The sequence below is a fragment of the Hyperolius riggenbachi genome, chromosome 3 (assembly GCF_040937935.1).
Source record: "Hyperolius riggenbachi isolate aHypRig1 chromosome 3, aHypRig1.pri, whole genome shotgun sequence".
Taxonomy (NCBI): Eukaryota; Metazoa; Chordata; class Amphibia; order Anura; family Hyperoliidae; genus Hyperolius; species Hyperolius riggenbachi.
Window position 1 is genome coordinate 146490688 of NC_090648.1, and position 24760 is coordinate 146515447.

Here is a 24760-nt window from a genome sequence, read left to right on the forward strand (position 1 = left end):
CGAAAGTGGTTAAAGAATGTTTGGTTTTATTCTTTTCCTAGTTATACTTTTTTCTGTGTTTATAATCAAGTAGCTTGCAGTGGAAACACTTTGGCCAGCATTCACAAAGGGCTGATCGATAAAAAAAAGACTTGGTAAAATACCGCATTCGGTATTTTAGACTTTTCTTCCCAATTCACAAAGATTTCACAGGTGCGGTAGAAGTTCAGTAATTTACCGAAAAAATGGGCTTCAATTCACAAAAACCTGTTCGGTAACAGCAGAAGAGTATGGAGCTGTCTCTGTTTTGTTACATCGTGCGGTGATGGCATCTCAATAGTAAAAGGCATCCCCAGCATCCCTTTAGAGCAGGGGTCAGGAACCTTTTTTGCTGAAAGAGCCATAAACACCACATATTTAAAAATGTATTTCCATGAGAGCCATACTGTATATTTCTAACTAGGACAGTGCACATGCGCAGCAGAGGGCTCACTTCCTTGTTGCCATGGTGATGTGTATACAGTTGATCCTGCGGGCAGCAGAAGTGTCAGACAAGTCTTCAGGTTCTCTTGGGTTTCAGCAACATCAGCAATTTCCCCGAGAGAGAGACAGGAGAACTACCTACTAACAGCTTGTACAATTAGCTAGCTGACTTAGGGGTTGATTCACTTTGTAGGACGAGAACCTACACTTTTGCCCAATAGGCTACCTGTCAAGTGACAGGCAGCCTATTGGGCCAATCAAAGTGCAGGGATCTTGTCCTATAAAGTCACTGGACCTGACAGGATCCAGGGTGGGACTTTGAAAATTTGACTTGCGCTGCCACACTAAGCTGCGCTGCTTGAGCAGTATAGCTTAGTGAATCAACCCCTACTGATTTGTCTGTGAGCCAGATGTAGCCATCAAAAGAGCCACATCTGGCTGCCGAGCCATAGGTTCCCTACCTCTGCTTTAGAATATACATGTTTGCTAAAGTTTCTCTGCTCCCTTTAAATCTGTCCATTAGTCTTTCGTAACAGTTATTTTATTGCCAAAGCTTAGATGAACTACAAGAAACATTAAACACACCATGCTTAGGTGATTTCCCCACTTGCTCCTCTGCATCTTCAAACAGGAGCCTAATGGGTTAAATGTCTGAAGTGCTACAGGGGAAACCTCTTTTGTTCCATTCTCTCCTCCGCTGCCTGGGGTATAGAAAAGCTTGTTCCTCCCTAGAAGGCTTTGGATTCTATCAGCAAGGATACAAGGGCTTGCAGGAGACAGGGGCTGTTATTATTGGCTCTTTGCTTATGCCAGTCATGGGATATCCACTCTGAAGCATTGCGGAGATTGGTTTTTCGACACCTGAGAGCTGCCGGTAATCAGCAAACATCCCTCTTGGCTTTACCACATGCTTAGATCTTCGTGAATTGACATTTGCTGGCATTTATTGAGGTGTTTACCGCTCTGTAATTTCAGCTTGACATGCAGTAACAGCATTAGTGAATTGACATTTCACTAAATGATCGGTAAAATCAGCGGTTTTCTGCATTACCACATGCGGTAAAGCTTTGTGAATGCTGCCCTTTGTATAATGAAAACAATTTCTGAGCTTGTGAACATAGATTTTCTCCTTCATTTGTTTCCTTTGCAGTGCTCTCACAGCTGTGGGACAGGAGTCCGGGTCAGAGATGTGCAGTGTGTGGACACGCGGGACAACAGGCTCCTGAGACCCTTCCACTGCCAGAGTACATTATACCAGCCACGTGCACAGGTGGTCTGCCATGAGCAGAAATGTATGGAGTGGTATGTTTCTTCCTGGAGAGAGGTGAGTGAGTGGCTGCCAGAGTTTAGATTACCAAGGCACCTGAAGTATGGATGTCATAAGTGACCATTATCTCTGAATGACTATTATTTGTGACAACAAATTAATGACCTTTGCCCTATATTAAGAGTTTACCGTTTCTCAGTTGAGTTGCTATATGGCTGTACTACTAAAACAAACCTTAACTGAAAATGACCCCAACAGATAATTAATTGTATGTGTAATATTCATAGTACTTAGAACTTATCTCTCATATTCGTATTTTTAATGTAAGGGAACAGCCAGTCAGTGCAAGGTAAGGTAAGGTTTGGCTCATTCAGCTCCCAAGAAATAATCAGGTTTCGAGCTTTTCAGCACCCTCTTGTTATCAGGGTTATTTGCTTAGGCAGATAAAAGTGTTACTATTCAATAGTATTTGCATGGATAAAGCACTAAAATTATTAACCCTTGCACTGAAAAAAGTGAATACTTGCAAGCTTTAAAGAAATCATCAGGCAACTCCCTCAAGCCCCCCCCCCCCCCCCCGCCAACCCGGGGCTTCTTCTCCAGCCCCGACACATCCCACGCCACAACTTCGCTCGCAGCCGCTGACCCGGGGTCCCCGCCAGTGCAGAGGCCAAACTCCTCTAGTAGTTCTGCTCCTGCACAGTACACCACGGGCAACGTGGGCTTGATTGACAGCGGCACTCGCACAGGAGCAGTAAGGACAACCTTGAGGTTGGCCTCTGCACCAACGGGGACCCAGGGTCGGCGGCTGTGAGCAGAGATGCGGCGTGGGACCTGTTGGCTGCAAGGGGTACCGGTAAGTAGAGCGGGGGGAGGGGAGGTTTTGCCTGATTCCTTTTAAGAACACTATATGCACCCATGTTATTCTCAAGCCACATGTCAGTTCAGGTATACTTTAAGCTAGCAATACTCAACTTTCACTCAATTAACGTTTTAAAAAATCAATTTGCAACTGCTAGCTTTGTACTGATGGACGCAGAAAAAAAGTTATATGGCCACTAATCCCCTGCTGGTTCCACTAGCTCCTAGTAGATGAAAAGATCAGCCTTTCCCAACTGAGTCTTAGTTGTAAATTGATTTCTGTTTGATTTGGCTTATCATAATGTTTCTCAGCATGTTTACAGCATGTAGCCCTTTAGCAGTTGCATAACTACAGGGGAGCAGTCCCGGCGACTGCAGGGGGGCCAGAGCTGTAAAGGGCCCCAACTACTAATTCACTCCTTCCGATATAGGGGTCCATCCTTCAGAACAGGTGTTTTGTGGCTACGCTCGTAATGGGTGTGAAGATTACAATGTCCACACTTGTTTTAGGACCCTTGTAAGATGAGCCCCCGGGCTGTGAGGGTCACAGAGAAAGGGGGGGGGGAATATTGATGGTGCCCATCAAAGTTTTGCTGGGGGTGCCATGATTTGTAGTTACGCCCGTGCCCCTCAATACGCATATATTTGTTAGACATATGCAATATTTGTATGTAAATGCTATTCAAACATTTCTTTATGCTTTTATTTAAAATACATATTCAGGCTTATTTATAAATTTATATACGATTTCATATTTTTTTAATCTCTGAACACACTGTACTAGATTTCAACAAAACAGTCCAAAGTCTTTAGGGGTTTTATGGGAACAGCACTAGTCTTGATTGTTCATAAGTACAAATTCTACTCGATTGCAGTCGAGAAATGTAGACAGGTTACATGAGGATCCAATTTCACAGAACCAAGATTGCCTGACACGTGTTTCACGGTCAAAAGCCGCTTCCTCAGAGGCATATGAGTATATCAATAACACATAAAACCTGGGTTAGGGGACCACAATCTGAAATGCTGTATCAATAAGTGTAGCACATAGTCGTGCTCTCCTCAGTAAATGAGCATAGCTCTCCCATTCGCTCTCACTATACACTATACTAGATGACAAGTTCAAACACCCAACGCATGTACCCCCACAGGTATGCATGTCGAGAACCTAGGGTTTGCTGCATTGAACATCTACTCAGTTAAAAATAGTGCACGTTTCACTGATAACTTTAGCAAGAAATCCAGTTTTATAACACCCCTCAGTTAATGTGGCAGATATAATGTACAACAATGAGGCAGTTTCCTTGTTCATCACTCAGTTTCGTGTGTTCCTTGTTTATGCCCTGCAGTGTTCAGAGGAGTGTGGCGGGGGCATGCAGGAGAGACTGGTCACTTGTCCTCAGACTGGCCGATGTGATGCAAGCCTGAAACCCAACACCAGCCGCCCTTGTAATGAACATCCATGCACTACATGGGCTGTAGGCCCCTGGGGCCAGGTGAGTACACAGTACTGATCATGCACCTCTACCTTTAACACGCCTTCATTGGCCTCTACTAAAACATAAAGAGATGCATTAGATTACCCCACAATCCAGAATGCTGCTCTACTAACCAGTCTTTTTCCAGCACAGATTGTATTTGGGGACATCTTTTGTGGCCCCTCATAGTCCTTTTCTCTGTCTTTCCCTTTCTGGGCTGTTCTCATGCTTTGGCTGCCTTCAGTGCACAGCTTCTTGCGGAGGGGGAATCCAGCGTCGCCAGGTGAAATGCGTGAACAAAAGAACAAGGGTGGCTGAGGAAGATAACAACCTATGTGACCACGAGCCATGGCCGGAAAATATCCAGAAATGTAACCCTCAGGACTGCCAGCAGAGCAACACCAGTAAGTGACTGTGTCTTCTGAGCTACCACTCCCCTATTGTACACACTTACTCACAGGCTTAACTATCTCTCATCTATATTATGACCAGGAGCTCAGCAGCAACAGACTACAAGAATAATATCAACTAGTTTATAGAGCTTTGGGCTACCATGGCCTTTTCTGGCCTTCCCTGAAACCCAGTCCTGATTAATATGCATTAAATAATGGGGAGCTGAACTGTGTTCAATGTCACAGATAGAGCCAGTTGGAGGGGGAGAGATGAGCAAGTGTGAAGTGTTTGAGGTGGGTGTGCGCGGTGTCAATTTAGCTGGATTCCATATTTCCTGACTTTACTCAAACCGGCCAACAAGTACAAGAGTCATTGCTGAGCTTGGAAATTAGTAAAGTTTCAACACAAACTTGCAAAAGTTCATAGCCCGCGGTTGTGTGTCCTCAGTGTCCTGCAGATAGGAACATCTACAAGTCATGTGAGTGTATGAGCTGCCCAGCCCTGATAGTGTATGAGCTCAATGAGCACCTCTGCATACTGCTGTGTTTCTGGCTATAGGATGTTTACAGCATGTACAGCATTTCCAACATCTGCACGTGATAATGAGAAATACCTTTTAACAGCCCAGCTGACAGTTCTCGGGAGCACTTATTAAAATAGATGAACTTCCAACCACTGAATACCTCATTGGAATTGTGTTGCAGGCGACAAGATCATTCTACTTTGAGGAAAATCCAGATATTCTTAACAATTTATTGTAAGGGGTATATTATTGGTTATGGGACTTTAAAGAGAATTTTTCTCAGAAATGATGCTCTTCACACATTCAGAAATGAAAATTCAGGGGCTTTGTTTATAAATGTAAAAAAAAATGTACATCTTTGGCTTCCAGAATTCACATCATTACAGTGTACAGCAATGTGGAAAATAATAGAGTACAGCCAGGTGCATACTAGTGGCCACGGAGCTGAGGGATGGTTTGGCAGCCCTCAGCTCCATGGCCACTAACAATAACAGCAGATGGTGGAATATCGGTAGCATTACCAATATTCTACTAACGGTAATCCCTCACCACCAGATTAACATGTGGTGGTGGACAGCGGTGGTATTAGTGTTAGGATTATGTATGTGAGTGTGTGTGTGGGGCGGGGGGTTAGTGTCAGGAGTAGGTAAGAAGAAGGGCCGTGTTAGGGCTCCATGAAGCTGGCCTCCCTACAATCAGCACAAATAAGAAGGTCACTCAGTCTTTGCAATGTTGTAGGGGGGCTGAGTGAACTATTGACCTTTTTGGAAATAATAAGTGCTATTATTTTCAAAATGAAAGCATTTAGCAGCACAAATGGGCACAAATGTAGCACTAACCAACCATGATGGAATTTTTATTTATGCTGATTGTTGGGGGGCCAGCTTCACAGAGCTCAGTGTTAGGTATAGTCAAGGAGGTTGGTGACAGAATAAGATAATATAAGGTGATAGTAGATTATCAGAAAAATTACCAATATTCTACTATCAGGATCAGGCAATAGTAGAATATCGGTAATGTTCCCTGTAGCTTTATTTAATGTACACTCCCTGGTGACCACGGGATTAGTGCTGTGTGTTTGGAAGCTGCACAGATGCTTAAACAGTGAATTGAAGGACCTTCATTGTCACATTGTGGCATTTATGTGAACTCCTGTTGTCTTTGGTGGCCCGGTTCACACATTTTATTTTTAGCTGTGAAATAGCAGTGTTGCTTTTTGCACCAGCCATGGCATAGGTAGGAAAGAAGCAATGCATCTTGGGAAAGAGAGCATTTTTTACATGAAGTCTAGTTGCACTGTGCAGCTGCTGTGCGCACTGAAAGTCAGGTCACCAGTCTCCACACTGTGATAAATGAAACAGAATGTGCTCATTCATGGATTACAAAAGAGGAGTGCATTGTACTTGGTGATATTATAGAATCAATTCCACCGACTCAAACTTGTGTTGTTGTTTCTTCTGTACTCTACTGGGATTTGACCTTAAGCTAGGCATACAATGTAGCATTCTCTTATTAGATTTGGCGGCAGATGGAAACATTAACTCAAAATATCGACTAAGCATTAATCAGGAATTCTCTTTTTTCTTTTTTAAGCACAGCTTTAATTGAGAATGCCAATTTTTTGTAAGGAATTGTATCTTCCAACACAATTTTTACTGTTGAATTGTCAAAATAAAATCAATGTTAACCGATTCTATGGTCAATTAGATCCGAAAATGTAATCGATCCGAAGGTTGGATTTTCTGATCGAATTGGAAGAGAGAAAATCCTGTTTACGGGAACAATCGATAATTATCTTCCAATTGTAAACATTGCATCGAAAGATCACATCTGATTAAAAAAAATTGTACCGTTAATAGGTCACTTTGTCACTTTTAGTAGGAGTGCAATATTCCTGCCATGTGCAGCCTTATCTCTTAAGCTGAATACCCACCTAAAAACCCAGGAAGATCGTCCCAGCGATGTCCTGCAACATTGAGCGTTCCCGGACCCATCTTCCTGAGGGCGGGTACCCGCGACAGCATACGACATGAATGGAAGTCAAGTGATCACGGGACTTTGCGCAGAGTCATCAGGGATCTTCAAGATCCGATCTGCTCTGACGGTTATTATCGCTGTGCATCGCCAAAGGTTGTTCATGCAATCGTGCAGCTGTACCCATGTCGCGAGATCACGGTAACAATTCTCGTCACTCAAAAAGTCAGCTGTTGGAAAAATAGTGTAGTGGGGATGGGCCTTTACATCAAAGTGCGCTAATCAGTTAATACAGTACATACATTGATGCTACCTAATTCTGGTGTAAGGATCAGACCATAGACGGTGGTGCAGTGTTTAGAACTATAAATGTCAATACAGGAAGTAGAGGCCCCCTTATTATATACCGACACTGTGATCTTAGCTTTGCTGCACATAGTCATCATAAGCCATATTATGTGCAATTCTGATTACTAAGATGCAGCAAATGGGAATGCTTTACCTAAGTGTCATATTCTGCACTACATACAGTTGTATTATAATGTTGCCCCGGCAACAGAGCCCCTAACAGAGCTGCAAGTTAATGTTTATACCTTACTTGTTAACGCATTAACTGAGATTTCAGATCACAGGACCAGGAAAAAGGTCACAATCTGGTAACACAGAAAGAGAACTAATAAACTCTGCAAGAATTTATCATTAATGCTAGCCAGTGGATTTTACATATACCAGGATATGGAACAGTGATGAATTAACCATGTCATGTACATTAGCAATTATTAGCAAATATGGGTACCCTATAGGGCTAAGTGTGAGCGGTACTGGAGAAAGAGCAGCTCGGCAGCAGTGAACTTCGCATGGAGGTGAGTTTGTACTACAAGGCTTCCTGCTGCCACAAATCTTTTCAATGGAGGGGGGAGCACGGATGGAGGCCCAAGGAGAGGGGGGGATGAGTCGGGCCCCCCAGCCAGTGGCCGAGTTCCTGTGTTCACACTGCTCCTCCCTCCATCATTGCGGTGACTGCGCCCCCTTCTTTCACTGCACCACAGGCAAACCCGCACCTCGCCAACTCATAGAAATAGCGGAGCAGTGCTTTTCAGCGCTGCTAGATTTGGGCGCAGCCGGCGCCTCCATAGACTTCCTATTGAAGCGCTCAGTGAGTAACGTCGGCTCCGTGTTGCTTAAAAACATAAAAATTCGGCCTCCAGCAATCGCTGGAAGCCGAATTATTTCATTCCCCCACTATCCATGTCGACCTGGAGGGGGAATAGTAATTAAATCGGCCCGGACTTGTGCAGAAGCAGGATCAGCCATATACCGGCTGTATCCTGCGCCCAAGTCTACCGGCGCCGATTTCAAACGTACTCTAGAAATAGGGCTGTTCAGTCCCATCAGTTCATTTGCGCTGTGCCTGAAATGTGTAAGGACCTCAGCCCTTGAGGACTGGAGTTCGACATCCCAACCAGCGCTTTTCAGAGTGATTTCAAAAAATGACATTTTGGGCTCTGCATTCCTTGAATTAAATAACTCGGAAAATTCTGCAAATTGCAATCGATCCTGTGGAATCGCCCCCATAGGCTTGTATTACCTGGCTATTCCTAGACAGCAGAAAGCTCTTTGGGAAGCCCTCTAATCGGTCTACTGGGCCCCGAGCTGGAGGATCAGAAGATAGGAGGGGTGGGTAAAAGTTGTAGATGAGTAAATGGTTGGATGGGGGTTAATCTACACTATAGTATATAGTGCAGGACATGCTAGGAGACATATAATGTAGGCGAGTAAAGGCAGACATACATCATGTGTTTTTTTTTTCCTTCAATACATTTTATGCTAGTTTTTAGAAAAAGATTGAATATAATGTATCTATATGCAAAAGTAAATCCTTCTTGATAGATTTGCAAGTTTTATTGATGGAGCACTAATGGACTGTGTGCACTTTTATATAAATGATGCACAGCAGGAGTGCAGGGACAGTGGCCTAGCTAAACAGCTGTGGCCCCAGTGCCAGTTTTACAATACTGGCTGCAAAAAGCACTACATGTTACGGACCGTAGTCCTTCATCAGGTGCACCTGATGAAGGACTACAGTCCGTAACATGTAGTGTTTCTGTTCTGCAATACACAGCCACGTTTTTGCAGCCAGTGGTGTGCTGTCTATTTTTTTTTTTTTTTTGCAAGGTTTGACCCAGGACCGTTTGAGCAATCCGGTTAGGACCAGGCACCGGCTAATTCTACAGGTTTCATATACCTGAATCACTGTTTCCTTGGTATCACACCTACAATTGACTAGTTTTACAATAGGCTGCCTCAAGCACTCTACGCATAATTGACTTGGAGCACCAAAACCTGCTATGAAAAAGTTGCTACTTCAGAGAGGGGAAAGCTGGGGAGGAAAGTGTTGTTTATTGATTACTTCTACTCAGAGCACATATAGAGGTGATCATTACCAGGGATTTCTGGAAAGGCCACAAAGGCCTAGGCCTTGGATAGCTACAGCCGAAGGGGCAGCTGCATATGGAAGAGGGGTGGCTGCGTATGGCAGGGGGAGGCTGCGTATGGCAGGGGGAGGCTGCATATGGAAGAGGGGTGGCTGCGTATGGCAGGGGGAGGCTGCATATGGAAGAGGGGTGGCTGCGTATGGCAGGGGGAGGCTGCACATGGAAGAGAAGTGGCTGCATATGGCAGGGGAAGGCTGCACATTGAACAGGGGCAGCTGCATATGGAGTAAAAATACTGCAAATGGAGAACAACACATGGAAGAGGAGGTGCGTCTCCCCAGGAGAGCTGTACATGAAACAGAGTAGCTGACATGCATAGTTAGTACACATGGAGTGGGGAATGCTGCTGCGCATGGAGGGGAAAGTTGGCCTAGGGTTGCTAAAAGTATAACGCCAGCCTTGATCATTACTAATGTACACCACTGTTCGGGCCCTTAGTATGTGATCTACGGCTGCACAACTTTATCTTGCTTTGATCAGTCCAGTACTAGTACCAACATAATTCTAATCAACATTCAGCCAACTTGTGTTTCTATTGGAGCCGATGGTCTCACGGGTGGGATCAGGACTCCGTTATTGGGCCAATCACTGCACTCGCTGCTACTCAGGAAGAGGTGGCCAGCAAGGTGACACAATGCGGTGCAGTGGTGATTGAGCACAGATTCTGTCATCCCGGCACACAGCAAGGTTATCAGCTGTGTGCAGGGATGACAGGGTCGGTGCCTGATCAGTACAGCAGCATACTGACACCTTTGAATCCAGCAGAGGAAGAGGCGATACAGTGGGGAAGGAATATAAGGGATGGAATAGTGGGGAAGGAATATGTGGGGAAAAAGTGGGGAAGGAATAAAAGACACCCCCTGAAAATAAGCCTTAGCACTTTGGGGGGGGGGGGGGGGGCAAAAATTAACATAAGTCATTGTCTTATTTTGGCATCCTCTCTCCTTGATAAAGCGAGGTGACTCTCGCGGAACTAGTGGGATCTTGTCCTCTGAGGGGATTCCTTGTTCCCTGCTGTGCTGCTGAGATTGACTTCACCATTTCTGGGCTAAGTATCTCATATTTTTTGCACTACTCCACTTTATGCTCTTTTTCCTATGGGCTGCTCCTTTGCCTTAATTTTTTACTAGGCATCTTATCACTAGTAATACTGTATACTTGGATAGCAATTGTGCACTTTATTTCATAATCTTATACATGCGATATTTATTCATTTGTTTTTATTGCACAGGTGTTGTTTATTGGTCTTGCATCACACTAGGTTGTATACTGAACCCGGGTTCTCCCCCTGTTGGGCTCAATATTGAGCCTACTGTGGGGTTTTATATCTGACAGCAGCATTGTGTCATTATACAATATATTGCATTTAGAGTGATTGTTTCATATGCAGCAGGGATCATGTTGGAATATTTGCTTGGTTTTTTAAATGGTTTTATTCTTAATTGAATCATCAGTACTGTGATTATTAATATACCCAATGTTGAATAAAGATTTTTGTTATACTTTTTCAAATTTTGCTGTGGGAGGTGCTATTTTTTAAGGGCTTTCTTCCTCTACCATATAATTGCTCTTGTTTTGAGCCCTAGCACACACAGTTATTTGGTTGAGGTGTTGCAGACACTCCCTAGAAACTACCCAGTGTCTTATTTTTAGGGAAACACGGTATGTACTGTAGTGCAGGCTAAAGCTGGCCACACACTGGTCAATGTGGCCAAAAGAGAGATCCCTCTCAGGTCATAATCTGAGAGGGATCTATTTAAAGAGACACTGAAGCGAAAAAAAAATATGATATAATGAATTGGTTGTGTACTATGAATAATTACTAGAAGTTTAGCAGCAAAGAAAATATTCTCATATTTTTATTTTCAGGTATATAGTGTTTTTTCTAACATTGCATCTTTCTATAATATGTGCAGATTACACAACATTCAGCATTCAAAATGATTCTTTCAGAGCAGTTTGTGAACTAATGACCTCTCCTCTGGCAGAGAAAAAGAAAACACTTGAGATAATAAAAGTCAGAAGACAGCCCTCTCCACGCAGAGCTTAATGGCTTTTTTGCATAGAGATAACAACTGGAGTTTCTTAACTCTTCCTGTACTGGAAACAATTAGACTGATGTATCTGATCTTAATGTTTTATTTCTTATCTGTACTACACGTACAAATCATAATATCATAATTTTTTTCTCGCTTCAGTGTCTCTTTAAGCCAATCCTGCCATATACTGCTCACAGATTTTTAATAGATTTCAGCATGATGAGAAGAAATGCTATGTATAGCGGTGCTGCTCAGAAAAAATGTATTTTGTAATCACATACAGTATATATGTTTACATAAAGTGTGACATTAACACAGCATATGAAAGCTTTTCATGGCCCTTGCAAAGGACTTGTAGGATCATCCGGTGAAGCAATACTGTGGACTGCAGGACAGAATTATGGGAAACTGGGTTAAAGGTGGCACTTTTATTAAAAAGGGATATTTTAGTTAAGGTATGTAAGTGTTTTTACATACAGTATATACTGGTAGATGTTATGAAAGGATCTTTTTATGAGGAAGTTTCTGTTTTGTCTCAAGTGACCCTTTAACCTGCTCCATTGTAACTCAGAATGAAATGTCTCTGACTTGATACCCCAGCCGCCTGAATGTTGACTCAGTGAAGAAAGGCAATGGAAAGAAATAGAAGCCTTTGAAGATTCTCTCTGTGTAAATGTTAGAATCTGAGCACAGGAAATACATCCGCTCCTCTTCATATATTTGAGGGACAGACCCTTCAGTTTCCTGGATTTCTGTGGAAACTGCTGGGCATCAGGGAGACGTGAGGAAGGTTCAATGTGTGAATCCAACATCAACAATCCAGCAAATTGTATAAATACTGCCACTTTTATGACTACACCCCAAACATGATCTAAGAATAATCAGCATTAAGCCCGGAACCCACTTGCAGCCCTTTTCTAAACGTTGGTGATTTGAAAAGCTCTTGCTAATGTAATGCTATAGGTGTGATCCCACTTGAGGGATGTGATTTTTTAAATATCCCCCATAGCATTACATTAGAAAGAGCTTTTCAAATCACCAACACTTAGAAAAGCGCTGCTAGTGGGTCCCAGACCTTATAGGAGACATGCATCAAGGGAAAAATCAGTGTCAACCGGTACGTGGCACTTTTATTGTCTCGGTATTTATTATGTTTGTCTCTCTTGGAGTGATTTCCCAACTCCCTTTCTGGACAGGAAGTGAGGGAAATTTGAGCAGATGGGGACACAGAGCAAAATAAAAACCCACTATATACTATAAGTTTCCTGGAATTGGGTTTTAAGTTGCCTGACTGAATGTGTGTATTCAATTAAAAAATGGTTAAATATGGTAATATAGTATTGCTTGTTGATGAATAGAACAAGTGAGAACCTAACAGGCAACAACAATATGCACCGCATGGGGCCTAATGTCCCTTGCACACTGCGTTGCCCCACGGTACGCTTCCCCACCGCAAGGGCCATGCAAGTCTATGGAGACTTCACGTGATGTTACTTGGTATACAGAGAGTATTAAAATCACTGCAATCCTGATGCACAGTTTGTAGCGCATTACCGCATGATCCGGGCCCACCACATGGATTGTGCAGCAATGCAAGTCAATGGGCAAGCAAGTGTTCAGGACAGGAGTGTGGTGCAACACTGCGCACATGCGTGGACCAATGTAAATCCCAGTGACCTAATTCCTGCGCAGTAGGGAGTATGGCACAAGCCGGGGGGTGGGCCTATGCATATGACCCTATCGCCACACAGTGGTGCAGGGTCATATGAAGCCTGATTTCTGCAGCACATCGCACCGCTAACCTCAGGTGTGCAACCGGCCTAAAGGGAGTCTGCTTAAAGGGAATGTCCAGGGAGATTAAAAAAATTATATTTACTTACCAGGGGCTTCCTCCAGCCCCTTGCAGCCGGCATGTCCCTCGCAGCAGCTCCGCTTCCAGCCACCGGCCCGGGGTCCACGCCATTGCAGAGGCCAACCTCGTGAGGTCGTCCTCTACTGCGCATGGGCAAGTGCCACTGTCACACGTGGTGTGTAGTGTACTGCACAGGCGCAGTAGCGGACGGCCTCTGCACCTGCGTGGAGTCGTGGACCCTGGGCTGGCGCCTGGAAGCAGAGCTGCTGCAAGGGACATGGTGGCTGGAAAGGGCTGGAGGAAGCCCCAGGTAACTAAATGTCATTTTTTTTTAATTTCCCTGGATATTCCCTTTAACAAAGTCATTCACTTATTGCTCCACAACAGGTGAAGTAATGAAAGATTATTACATTTGTACTTGTAAGATGGCTTTTCCAAACATCTTGGATAACTTCCCAGTTCCACTGCAGACACATCTTTATGATTTGGGGTGTTTTGTGTAATGCTGCAGAATAAATCTAGGACAAATTGCATACCTCTCTGATGGCACTCCATGATAGACAGAATGTCTAAGCAATGATGGTGCATTGGATGATCACTAAATCCTCAACTCCACCTGCATCATGTAGCTTTAGGCTTATAGGGAGCCTCCACCGCTTCACAGTTGTCTCCTGCAAACAGCATGGCTGTAGATGCTGTAGTTGCATAATTTCATTGGTCCTTTTTCAAGCTGCATAAATGTAACATAACATTTTGCATCTCATTGTCCATCTTGCCACTGAGCAGTGTCACTAGGGAAACCGGTATACACAAGCGGGGAAGGTATGCAGCTCACAGGGCCAGTGTAGCTTCATGTGTAAAGAATTCTTCTTTACATAGTTCAGATGTTACATGACCTGTGCAGGATCTGGTGAATGCATAGAAAAGATAGCCTAATCATCTGAATTCCTCAGGGCACACAGAGCTGGTGTTGCATTTTTTTCACAAGAAAATGAGGCTCATAATTTTCCCTTATTAAAAATATTGGTCAGTTTGTTCATACTTTGCATAATTTTTTTTTTTTATCATTTTGTTGTTTTAAAAGCCGTGAAGCATTCTTTATAGCTCATGCTTCAAAATACTTCTCTCTTTTCTCGCACAGCCTCGTGCACCCGGGACCGCCTAACATTCAGCTTCTGCCGCACTCTGAGGAACCTGGGTCGTTGCTCTCTGGCCACAGTCCAAGCTCAGTGCTGCCAAACCTGCCAGACTCATTCCCAAAGTTCACACGAGCTCTCTAACCACCGGCTGTCCCGAAGGTGAGGGCGACTGCTGTGTCTCCAGTCTCAGGGACAAAAAGACTGTGCAACGGACACTTCTCTGATAGTTGGTCATATTCCCCCCTGCTGAAAATGGTCCAAAGATCCGTCCCTGCATCTTCTGGCTTGCAAGAGGGGTCATTAGCCATTCACCATTACAAATAATGGAATTAGAAAAAGGGACGTGATCCTATGCTATTGCTTTCCCATAACCCGTCCAAGGATGCACAGCTTCTCAACCTTGGTGCTAACAGTCACATGACCTGAACTCAAAACTCTTCTGAAGACTCACTGGCTGGCCAGTGGACAAAATCATGTTGCTAGTAACATTCATCTTTTTGGTGCTTTAATTTAAGACACTATTAGGTCATTGAAATAGGATGAAGCCTGACCACAGCCATTCAAAATCTACTCCCATGAGGCAAGATGAGGTCTGCACTCTCTTTTATGTCACTCGTTATCTGATCCACTTTGCTACCCTGCACTGAGAATGTGGAACTTTACTAAGGGATGTATTCAGCAGTACGTTCATACAATGCTCTTGGAGAAGTTGTGAGGATGAACATTGAATTCACATTTCCATTTTATACAAGACGTGCTGTCCAAATCCATCATGCTGTAGCATAGGTTTTTACTTTGTGCTCTTCCAGCCATTGCAGCTAGACGTGTTGGGCCCAATCCAATTCACCTTTTCTCCTAAGAGATCATTTTTCATCTGTTTAAAATAATTTTTCTGCATTCTGCAACTGAAAAAGTACCAAAAAGTAGGTGAAAAAATACTGATTATTTTCTTACTTGCTGCTGGTGGCTTCAAAGGCGTTTTATTGATAAGATGTGAAAATATCTCCCAGGAGAAACATTTTTCAATAGGCCCTTATCAAATTCAATAGGCCCTTATCAAATTTTTTTTTTGTAGTTTTCTCCTGGGAGACAATGTTCATCTCATCTAAAAAAAACATTTTTTTTTCAGCACTTCTCAACAGAAAAAGTACTAATAAGTAATAAGGTAATAAAAGTCAAACCAAACTTATTTTTAGTAATTGCTTGCTTGGTGGGAGCATGGGGTATTTTATTGATGAGGTTTGAAAACATCAGCTTGAAAAAAAACCCCTAAAGATAGAAGTGAATAGGATATGGGCCCTAGTATACACTGTCAGCATCAAAAACCACTTACCTGTCTCTGACTCATCTGCCCAAACATTAGTCGGATGTACCTACAGCAGGTCTTGTACTTACATAGAAATGATTACATCTCAGGCCTTTACAAAGCTTGTGTATCCATACCAAGCACACAAAACCACTAAAAGCCACGTGCTGCTAATCTGTACAGCTCTCATTGTTAAGGGCATTAAGTGGAGCAAATGGAAAATACAGTGCAGTTGCCTGCGACAGGGGTGTAACTACAGGGAAGCAGCCCCTGTAACCACAGGGGGACCCAGAGTGGTAAGTGGGCCCCAACTACAACTTTATTCCCTCCAATAAAGGCTTCCATCCTTCAGGTCACAGATCAGCTGTTTTTGTTGCTACACTTATGGGTGTGAACTCATGGTGGCCACACTTGCTTTATGACCCTTACTAGATGGCCCCTCGGGCTGTGAGGATCACGAGGGGTTGGAAGGGAAAGGACGTGAACATTGAGGACCCCCATGATTTATGGTTACGCCCCTGGCCTGATATATGTAGCAAGGCTATGTAAACACCCAGAAGGTGTATCTATTACATATCCCATGATGATGAATGCCACTGCTTGCCTTGGGAGATAGAAACTCATCAGCGGTCCAATTCATAGACAGCACAGTACTGAAGGTTCAGTCATATATAGCTATAGGTAACTCAGTTGTTATTGGTGCTATACTGGAGTAATCACTGTTTGCGTATTTTGTAAAGCATCCTGCTCTGACCAGGAGGATCTCTTCCTACAGATTCTGTTGTCTAATTAAATCAGACGTTTGTTGATCTTAACTCATTTTGTATAATAATTAAAAATGACCTTTTTAATTATTGAATTCATGTTTTCTATTTTATTTAAAGCACTCTATCACTGTTATTAAAAGCCTGCATCTATACATTGCTTTGTTATCCCAATATAGAGTAACAGTATGCTTTTGCTAAAAAAAACAGGGAGGCCAATTATAAGTGATTCAGAAAGCCTGGACTGTATTACATAAAAGAAGTCTGTAAGAACCTATACGTTGGTTGCTATTGGCAACAGCACAACACACCTTTTACACCACACCAGCAACTCATTAGAGCTGCAACTCACAGCGACAGCATACAAGAGAGAGCGGAGACAGCCACCTTCACCTTTAAGGGGTTTATTCAGCAATCGGGCATCTTGTGTTACATGTTGATTTCTTCAGAAGTCCCCTCTACCATCCCATCTCTTACTTTTATATGAACATCAAAGAGATAAATTCTGACATCACCCGAGCCATACCCCCAAGCCTACAATTGGCGGACATGGGCATGTGACCCACATCATCATCATCATCTAATACACCAGTGCTTTATGCCCTAGATGCATGGAATGCAATGTTTTCCAAATATCAACTCTGTTTACCTTTTCGTAGTCTGAATGTCGGGACATTTAGAACTGAAAACATATTATGTGTCCTTCTAGAGGAACATGCTTCTTGTAAATGACTTCATAATTTCTCTCCGAAAAACTATGCTTAAAGAGACCCTGCATCTCAAGTCTTTACTAGACTTTAGTACCCGAGGCCTAGAATTCAAGTACTGTATACTTACATTCTAACAATGTCTTTTATTACGAAGGTAAAGATACAGTCCTCATTGTGGTCACAGAATCATGGAAGTGGTTGCTGAAGGTGTAGTATGCGATGTTCACAGGGCTGGATTTAAGCCAAGGCCACATAGGCCATGGCCATGGGTCATCTTGCTTCTTATACTAGAGGGATGGAGGGAGGGGTCATTAGGATACCTATACTGGAGGGAAGGGGGGAAATCATCAGGCTAAACTAAATCCCCTTCCCCCTGCAGCCCCACAGTAAAGTAATCGGCCCCGACCTGCAGCGCGACCCGACCCACCAGCACCATAATTCTATTGCCCACCTCGGCAGCAATGCAAGTCCTCCACTCTCCAGTCTTTCCAAAGATGGATGCGGTGGTTGATGGTGTCCTAAAAGCCCGCGGGACCTGGGGGAGGCGTGGCCACAACGCTTGACCATCACAGAGGAGAGAGAGAAGACGCTCACAATTGGCTCCTCTCCCCCTCCAGCCATGCCTCTCCCATCAGCACTGCTCAATTGGCTCCTCTCCCCCTCCAGCCATGCCTCTCTTTTTAGCCGCGCCTCTCCCATCAGCGCTGCTTCGCTCGGAAGCAGATTCTGGCAGCCGCAGCACGACACAGAGTAAGACGCGCGGCTATATTTAACAAGACGCGGCCAAGAGGCCGCGATCTACCAAATAGGCAGTCGCGATCTACCGGTAGATCGCGATCGACCTATTGAGCACCCCTGGTATAAGGGGATGTCATGGTAACACACTGCATGCAGTGCATAACCGCAAAACATACACAGTAACAGTGAAGCATATTTTTCATGGACTGTACACTTCACTGTATATAACGCAACGTGCATATACTGTTCCATTATGTTCCTGCTGTTACAGGGATTACAAAGCCCAGTATGAACCTAGCCTTACATGTTCAAGATTATGGCCAGTGGTGCTCGTCACGACCTCGTGCTCATGAGTAACTTGTGATCACAAGGTCATTGTCGGCAATCATGATTGGCTCTCGATCACAAATGCACTCATTACCCGACTCATGATCACTAGTCGGTATTCATGATTAAAAACCCGCTGACTTTAGCGGTTAATAGCAAAACCCCCTTACATGCTAGAAACGCCACATTTGCCAGACATGTGTATTAACCGTTAAAGTCAAACCGTGATCAAGGGTATCACTTTTAATCACGGTTAAAATCCAAATTGAATTCGGAATTAGGCATCAAGTCCGGATCACGATCAAGCCGTATCCAGATTTCGATACTGCCGTGATCGGATTTACTGGAATCCGTGATTGGGGGTATCCAAGCACCACTGATTATGGCCTCGTGCAGGCACCAAAGTGAGATAATTTTTTTCTAAAATACTCAGACTGTACTGGATTAAAAAAACAAGAAAAAAAACAAAAGAAAAAAAAACAAAAAAAGAAAGAAAGAAAACACAACAAACTAATTCCTGTGGAACTGCAAGCAACCGCAAATTCACAAACCTCTCAGCAGCCCTATTGTATATGAGGATGGCTACTTAATAGCAGAAAATTAGCTAGATTGCTTACAATTTCCCCGTTGGAGATATTAAAGATGGCCACTAATGATACAATTTGCTGAACAGTCGATTACAAATGATTCTTTGTATGAGTGATCGTAAATGATCGTTTGGGACCACTAATGGACAAAAATCCACTAACAAATCTGATCAGATTGATGGGATTGAACCGAAATTCGGATCAATTTCATTAAACTGACTGGATTGGTTTGGTTAGGAGATTTTTGTCCATTAGTATTCCAAATGATCATATATGATCGTTCATACAAAGAATCGTTCGTAATCGAACCCCCAAGGGTTACTGAATGGATGACAAATTTTCCTTTGGTTCAGTCATTTGACCAAGTGTGGTTTATAATTCTGTATATCACAGCAGAGGTCCACTTTGACTTGCAGAATGCTTCAGTTTTCATGACCAAATGGTTTAGGTTGATCCGTATTTCTATGGGTGTTTTTTTGGCCTCGCCACGTATGTAATGCAATTCAATGCATCATTGCATCCGACATGCGCGCCCATATGCAATTCACTTTTTCACCCGAGTTTTCTCCTAAGATAATTTTTCAACTTTTTTTTAAAAATAACTTTTTGGGCTTATTCACAGTGGGATGTTGCGTTGTAATGCAATATTAAAGTTACAACACCGTATTACAACGCAACCCCCCAAAAAAAGGTACCGCAATGCATTACTGTCGCCTACAGGCAATGAAAAGTATGCTTTCCGGTAGCCAGTAACGTCTGCGTTTAGAGGTAACGCACTGCAGCAGTGTGTTACCATGACGCTAACGTTCCACTGTGAAAGTCCCATAGGATTAGCATTGCAGTGCAGTAAGCTACGTTATATCACTTTATAGCGCAGCTCTGCGACGTCCCACTGTGAATAAGCCCTCAATCATTTTGCAATCGAAAACTTACCAAAAAGTGTGTGAAAAAGTACTAAAAAATATTTTGAGTATTTTCTTACTTGCTGATTTCTTAAAAAGGCATTTTATTGGGAAGGTATGAAAAAAAAAAAAAAAAAAACAAACTAAGGAGAAAAAATGAATTGCATATGGGTCACATGGGTCAACATTTCTGTAGAAAACATTTCAGCCGCCATGTATGCTTTTTTTTCTGGAATGAACATGTGATTCGGGTACAAAATAAGTCAGTGGAAATAAAAGAAAAATTGCATCTAATTTTAAAGGTAGATACATTGTCATGCAAAATAATTTCACTTATATGTATAGGAAAAATGGCATTCTGATAAAAAACAACAACACATAAATCACAGCAGTGTTTAGTGCTGTGGATGCGAACAGAGAGTGCATATGCAGTCGCCCTACATGGAACACCTATGAAGCAAACATTCAGATGTCTCCATTGCATGAGATGTGCCCCACATCTGTAAGAATCATGCCTACTGGGAGATTGCATTCCTACACTGCAGTGAACAGAACGGACTAGGACAAATTGTATACGTCAGAACAAGCTTGAGTGAATCCTAGATTTTACATAGGATCAGTGACCTGTACATTGCGGTCCATTCCATGAATCCTTTCCTGTCTAGCGAGAACCAGCCCTATCAGCCAACATTTGAATGAAGAAGGGTGCAAGCTGATGGAATTAGAAATTCTCAGCTGGACAATTCAGACGTGCCAATGCTAAGCACTCTCTGTACACATGCTCCAGTGGTTGCCTGCCTCGTATAACTCCATTGTGTTTTCTCTCTGCAACTTGGGGTATGTACACACATACAATTTTGATAGGTAACTTTTACCATTCCATGTAGCATGAGAACTCACCTACACATTCTGTTATTAGTATCCAAAATCTGTTGGCCTTCATACTACAGTAATCGCAGCTACTAATGTTCTCATCAAGCCAGCACAAATCGCCGGCAGTACTCACAGTGGTGAAGGCCCACTTCTTAGGCTGTCTGTAAGCTATGCTTAAAGACTGAGTTCCATTGTTCCCCAAGGTTAATATATTTTCACTGCATTTTAACATAGAATACAGAGTTCATGGGATGTATATAGTGGGGTATAGTACTGTATTTGCTAGGCCTATTTTTAACATTGAGTCTCAAGCAATCAGAAAGCTCACTTATCTGACATCAGCCCTTTTCCCATCGGTGGCGGATAACCGAGACTCTACTGTATACAGAAGTTGCAAAATTGGCCAGTGATTGGACAATCAAAATAGGATGGGTGTACGCACCCTAACTGCAGCGGAATTGCAGCTACAAGTTTCCGTATTAGGACTCACAACATTACACTTACCACACACTTTATCCTTCTTTTATCAGGGTGTTAACGGCAAAACAGGTACAATGGGTGCTGCCATACACAGCAATGATAATAGCCGGGGCTACCCGCTATGCAAATGGAGGGTTTGCAGCAGTGGGGGGTTAAAGATTAGGAACCACTGGGGGGGGGGGGGTGTTAAGGGTTAGGCATGAGTAGAGGGTGGGTTAAGGGTTAGGTATCGGTAGAGGGAGGATGAAGGGTTAGGCATGAGTAGAGGGTGGGTTAAGGGTTAGGTATCGGTAGAGGGAGGATGAAGGGTTAGGCATGAGTAGAGGGTGGGTTAAGGGATAGGTATCAGTAGAGGGAGGATGAAGGGTTAGGCACTAGTAGAGGGTGGGTTAAGGGTTAGGTATCGGTAGAGGGAGGATGAAGGGTTAGGCATGAATAGAGGGTGGGTTAAGGGTTAGATATCGGTAGAGGGAGGGTGAAGGGTTAGGCATAGGCATGGGTAGAAGGAGGGTTAGGCAGTGGTAAAGGGAGGGTTCTGTGCGAGAGCACGATTAGGTTATAGTAAAATATCGGTAAAGATTACAGATATTTTATTATCAGAATTTAGTATAAGATCAGTAATTTTACAGAACTTCTACTAGCCATAGTATCTGGTGGCCTTTTTTTCCAGGCGTCTTTCTCCATGAATGTGTTTACGGTGCTACGGCACAATTCTAAGTGCAAGATACTGTATGAGTAATACAATAGATTTTCTGACAAGTACAGATAGAAATAAATATTGGGTAAACAGTTAGGCTTTTGTAAGGTGGAAATGCAGGGATAGCTGTTTTAGTCATGAGACAGAAAAGGGCTTCTGTTTAAGAGCCCACAGAGGAAATGAGAGAGGTCCGTCCGCTCAGATGGGAACACAGTCCTTTGTTCCTTTCTTTTTTCCATATATTTTTTGCACATCCGACTAATCCGGAGATTTGTATAACTATAAATACACCTATTGTGTGCAGAGTGCTGAGCAGTGCTCCTCTGGGAGTCCATGAGGTTTATCCCTACTCATCTGTGTGGAGAATGCTGAGCTCTGTACAAGACCTGCTACACCTGGTCTCTTCTCATCACCCCACTACAGACTCTGGCTGGACAAAGGACTAAAGAGCCAGTGCAGCTGCAGGTGTGTTCACAGACACAGTTACAGACTGAGCTGCCCTGAGTGTCTTCAACATGCACATAAAGTCCCGATTTTTAGGCATAGCTTATTTTTACATCCATTAACCCAACATCTCAAAATAAAGGAGATCTGATCTGAGAGGGATATGGCAGCTGCCATATTTAATTCCTTTTGAATGATACCAGTTGACTGGCATCCTACTGATATTTTATGCATCAGTACACACTCCTGAAACAAGCATGCAGCAGATGCAGTCAAACATCTGACCTACATGCTTGTTCGGGGTCTATGAGAACGTATTAGAGGCAGAGGATCAGCAGGACAGCTAGGCACTCTGCATTGTTTAAAAGGAAATAAATAAGGAAGCCTCCATATGCCTTTCAGGTCGGTTGTCCTTTAATGATGCATTGTTTACCCCCTGCTTATTGCCTGAAGAAGTGGGCAGTGCCTGCGAAACGCGTTGCATCTTTGGGGTATTTTCAATAAATGTGTATATCTATATAGTTACAGTCCTTGGTGTCTGCTTTAATGGAGGCGAGTCCACCACTTCCTCCCAGCAATTTTTTTTTTAAAAAAATTTATGTACTTTTATCCTTCTGGCGCCTCTGTTCACCTACCAATATACCAGTGTAAAAATGGACCTATTAGAAGCATCTTAGGCCTAGGTCACATGAGTTTACAAAAAGCACTCACTGTGTCACTTGCACACAGGCCCGGATTTACATCACTGGAGCCTATAGGCACAGATGTCCTGGCACCCTAGACTTCACCCTCCATGAACCTTCAAACTCCTGCCGAACCACACCGCAAGTGTGCTGGCTGGCCCAGCTGTCACTTCTCCCTTCCCTTGCTCATCACAGGTATCCCTTAGCATTAGGGAGCCAGAGGTACACTCAGTAATAAGTAGCTAGAGGTGCTCCCGACTGAAGGGAGATCTCACCATTGGAATGGCAAGAGCTGGGAGAGTATCTCTCATTTACGATCTGCTCAGGACTCTGCTTTGGGAAGGCGTGAGGGAGACGCTGTGGGAGGGGAGTGAGCTGCCTTTCCATGAATTCTTTTATAGTAGCAAATTCATCACCATGAATAAAGCTATAATTTTTTTTCCTATGTCGCTGTCATTTACGATAGGTTATAAAAATCTGACAGGTTTTGGACTAGTCCATTGCCTTATGGGGGAGTCTCAGGGTTTTCTTAATTTTTAAAAGCACTTACTGAATGGCAGTTGCTGAGTCCAGCTGTCAAAATAGTGTACTAATGAGTAGGGAGATCGGCATGTTTCCAGGAAGCACTTTTGTAAAGAATAAAGTAAATACTAAGAACCCCCATGAGGAGATGGATTAGTCCAAAACCTATGATATCTGTCAGATTTTACTGCCTGGTGTAAAATATGGTATACGCATCCAAATTTGATTGGCCAACCAATGGCTAATTTTACCACCTCCTTTTTATATTGGGGTCAACAGATTTTGTATTAGCAGATTATATAGGTAAACCTCATACTACATGGAGCAGAGGGTTGTGGAGTCAGTACAAAAATCATCTCACTCCGACTCCTCAGTTTATGAAACCACTGACTCCAACTTCCACTCCAGGTGCCCAACATTGCTCCAACTCCTCGACTCCAATTCCACAGCCCTGACATGGGGATGGTAAAATTGGCCAATCAAAATTGGATGTGTGTACCAGGTTTAAGCAACATAGGAGAAAAGTAATTTATAGAGGGAGAATTATACCTCTTATATGTATGTGTACACTTGTATTTTGAATCTTAATTTTTTTTTTTACAGTAAGTGGTCCTTTAAAGTAGCAAATATATTAAATCCACTGATTTTAACTGTGGATTTTGTTACTAGGACAGCCTGACCTCAAGAATGAGAAAGGAATGAGTTTCAACTGGCAGAGATACAGAAACAGAGACATTCAATAATGGAGATTCCAACTAGCCAGAGCTCACATAGTCAGCAGTTGAGGAACAAGTGAAGAGGTTCTGTTGCTGTGTTTTTAATTCATGTAAGCTAATCCAAACTTGCAAGAAAGATTGGATGTTAAACAAATAGACATCTCTTTGTCTGATCACTTTTGAAAACGAATGATCAAGACTGTCATGCACCATTATTGTTCAGTTTTCTTCTGCCAACCATCTACATGAACCACCAAAGTCCAACACTGCCATTACCCAGAAGTATGGTGACATGACGAAAGGCCCATAAACACACGCCAGATGAAACTCGGCGAAGCGGTGATAACGACTGCCTCTGCCGAGAACCCAGCGTGTGTATGGCAGCCTCCGATGCTCCCCGATCAGCAATCAGTCCTGGTAGATCACTTTGTCCAAGTGACGACAGATAGCATTGCTCTCCACCACTCCAATTCCCATGCGATTTCACTCTCGCGCCGCTGAGAATACCAGCATAGAACACATTGCTGT

General features: G+C 43.2%; 1 protein-coding gene across 1 annotated transcript in view; it reads left to right on the forward strand.

Annotated features, from left to right (window-relative positions):
• The window catches only part of ADAMTS7 (ADAM metallopeptidase with thrombospondin type 1 motif 7), a 160947-nt gene extending 144299 nt beyond the window's left edge, over window positions 1–16648 (forward strand). The window contains exons 21-24 of the mRNA XM_068275075.1: window positions 1613–1786; window positions 3940–4086; window positions 4313–4472; window positions 14486–16648. Coding sequence (XP_068131176.1) covers window positions 1613–1786; window positions 3940–4086; window positions 4313–4472; window positions 14486–14646 — 642 coding nt within the window. The 3' untranslated portion in view covers window positions 14647–16648. The remainder of the gene's footprint in view (window positions 1–1612; window positions 1787–3939; window positions 4087–4312; window positions 4473–14485) is intronic.
• Window positions 16649–24760: the final 8112 nt, after the last annotated feature.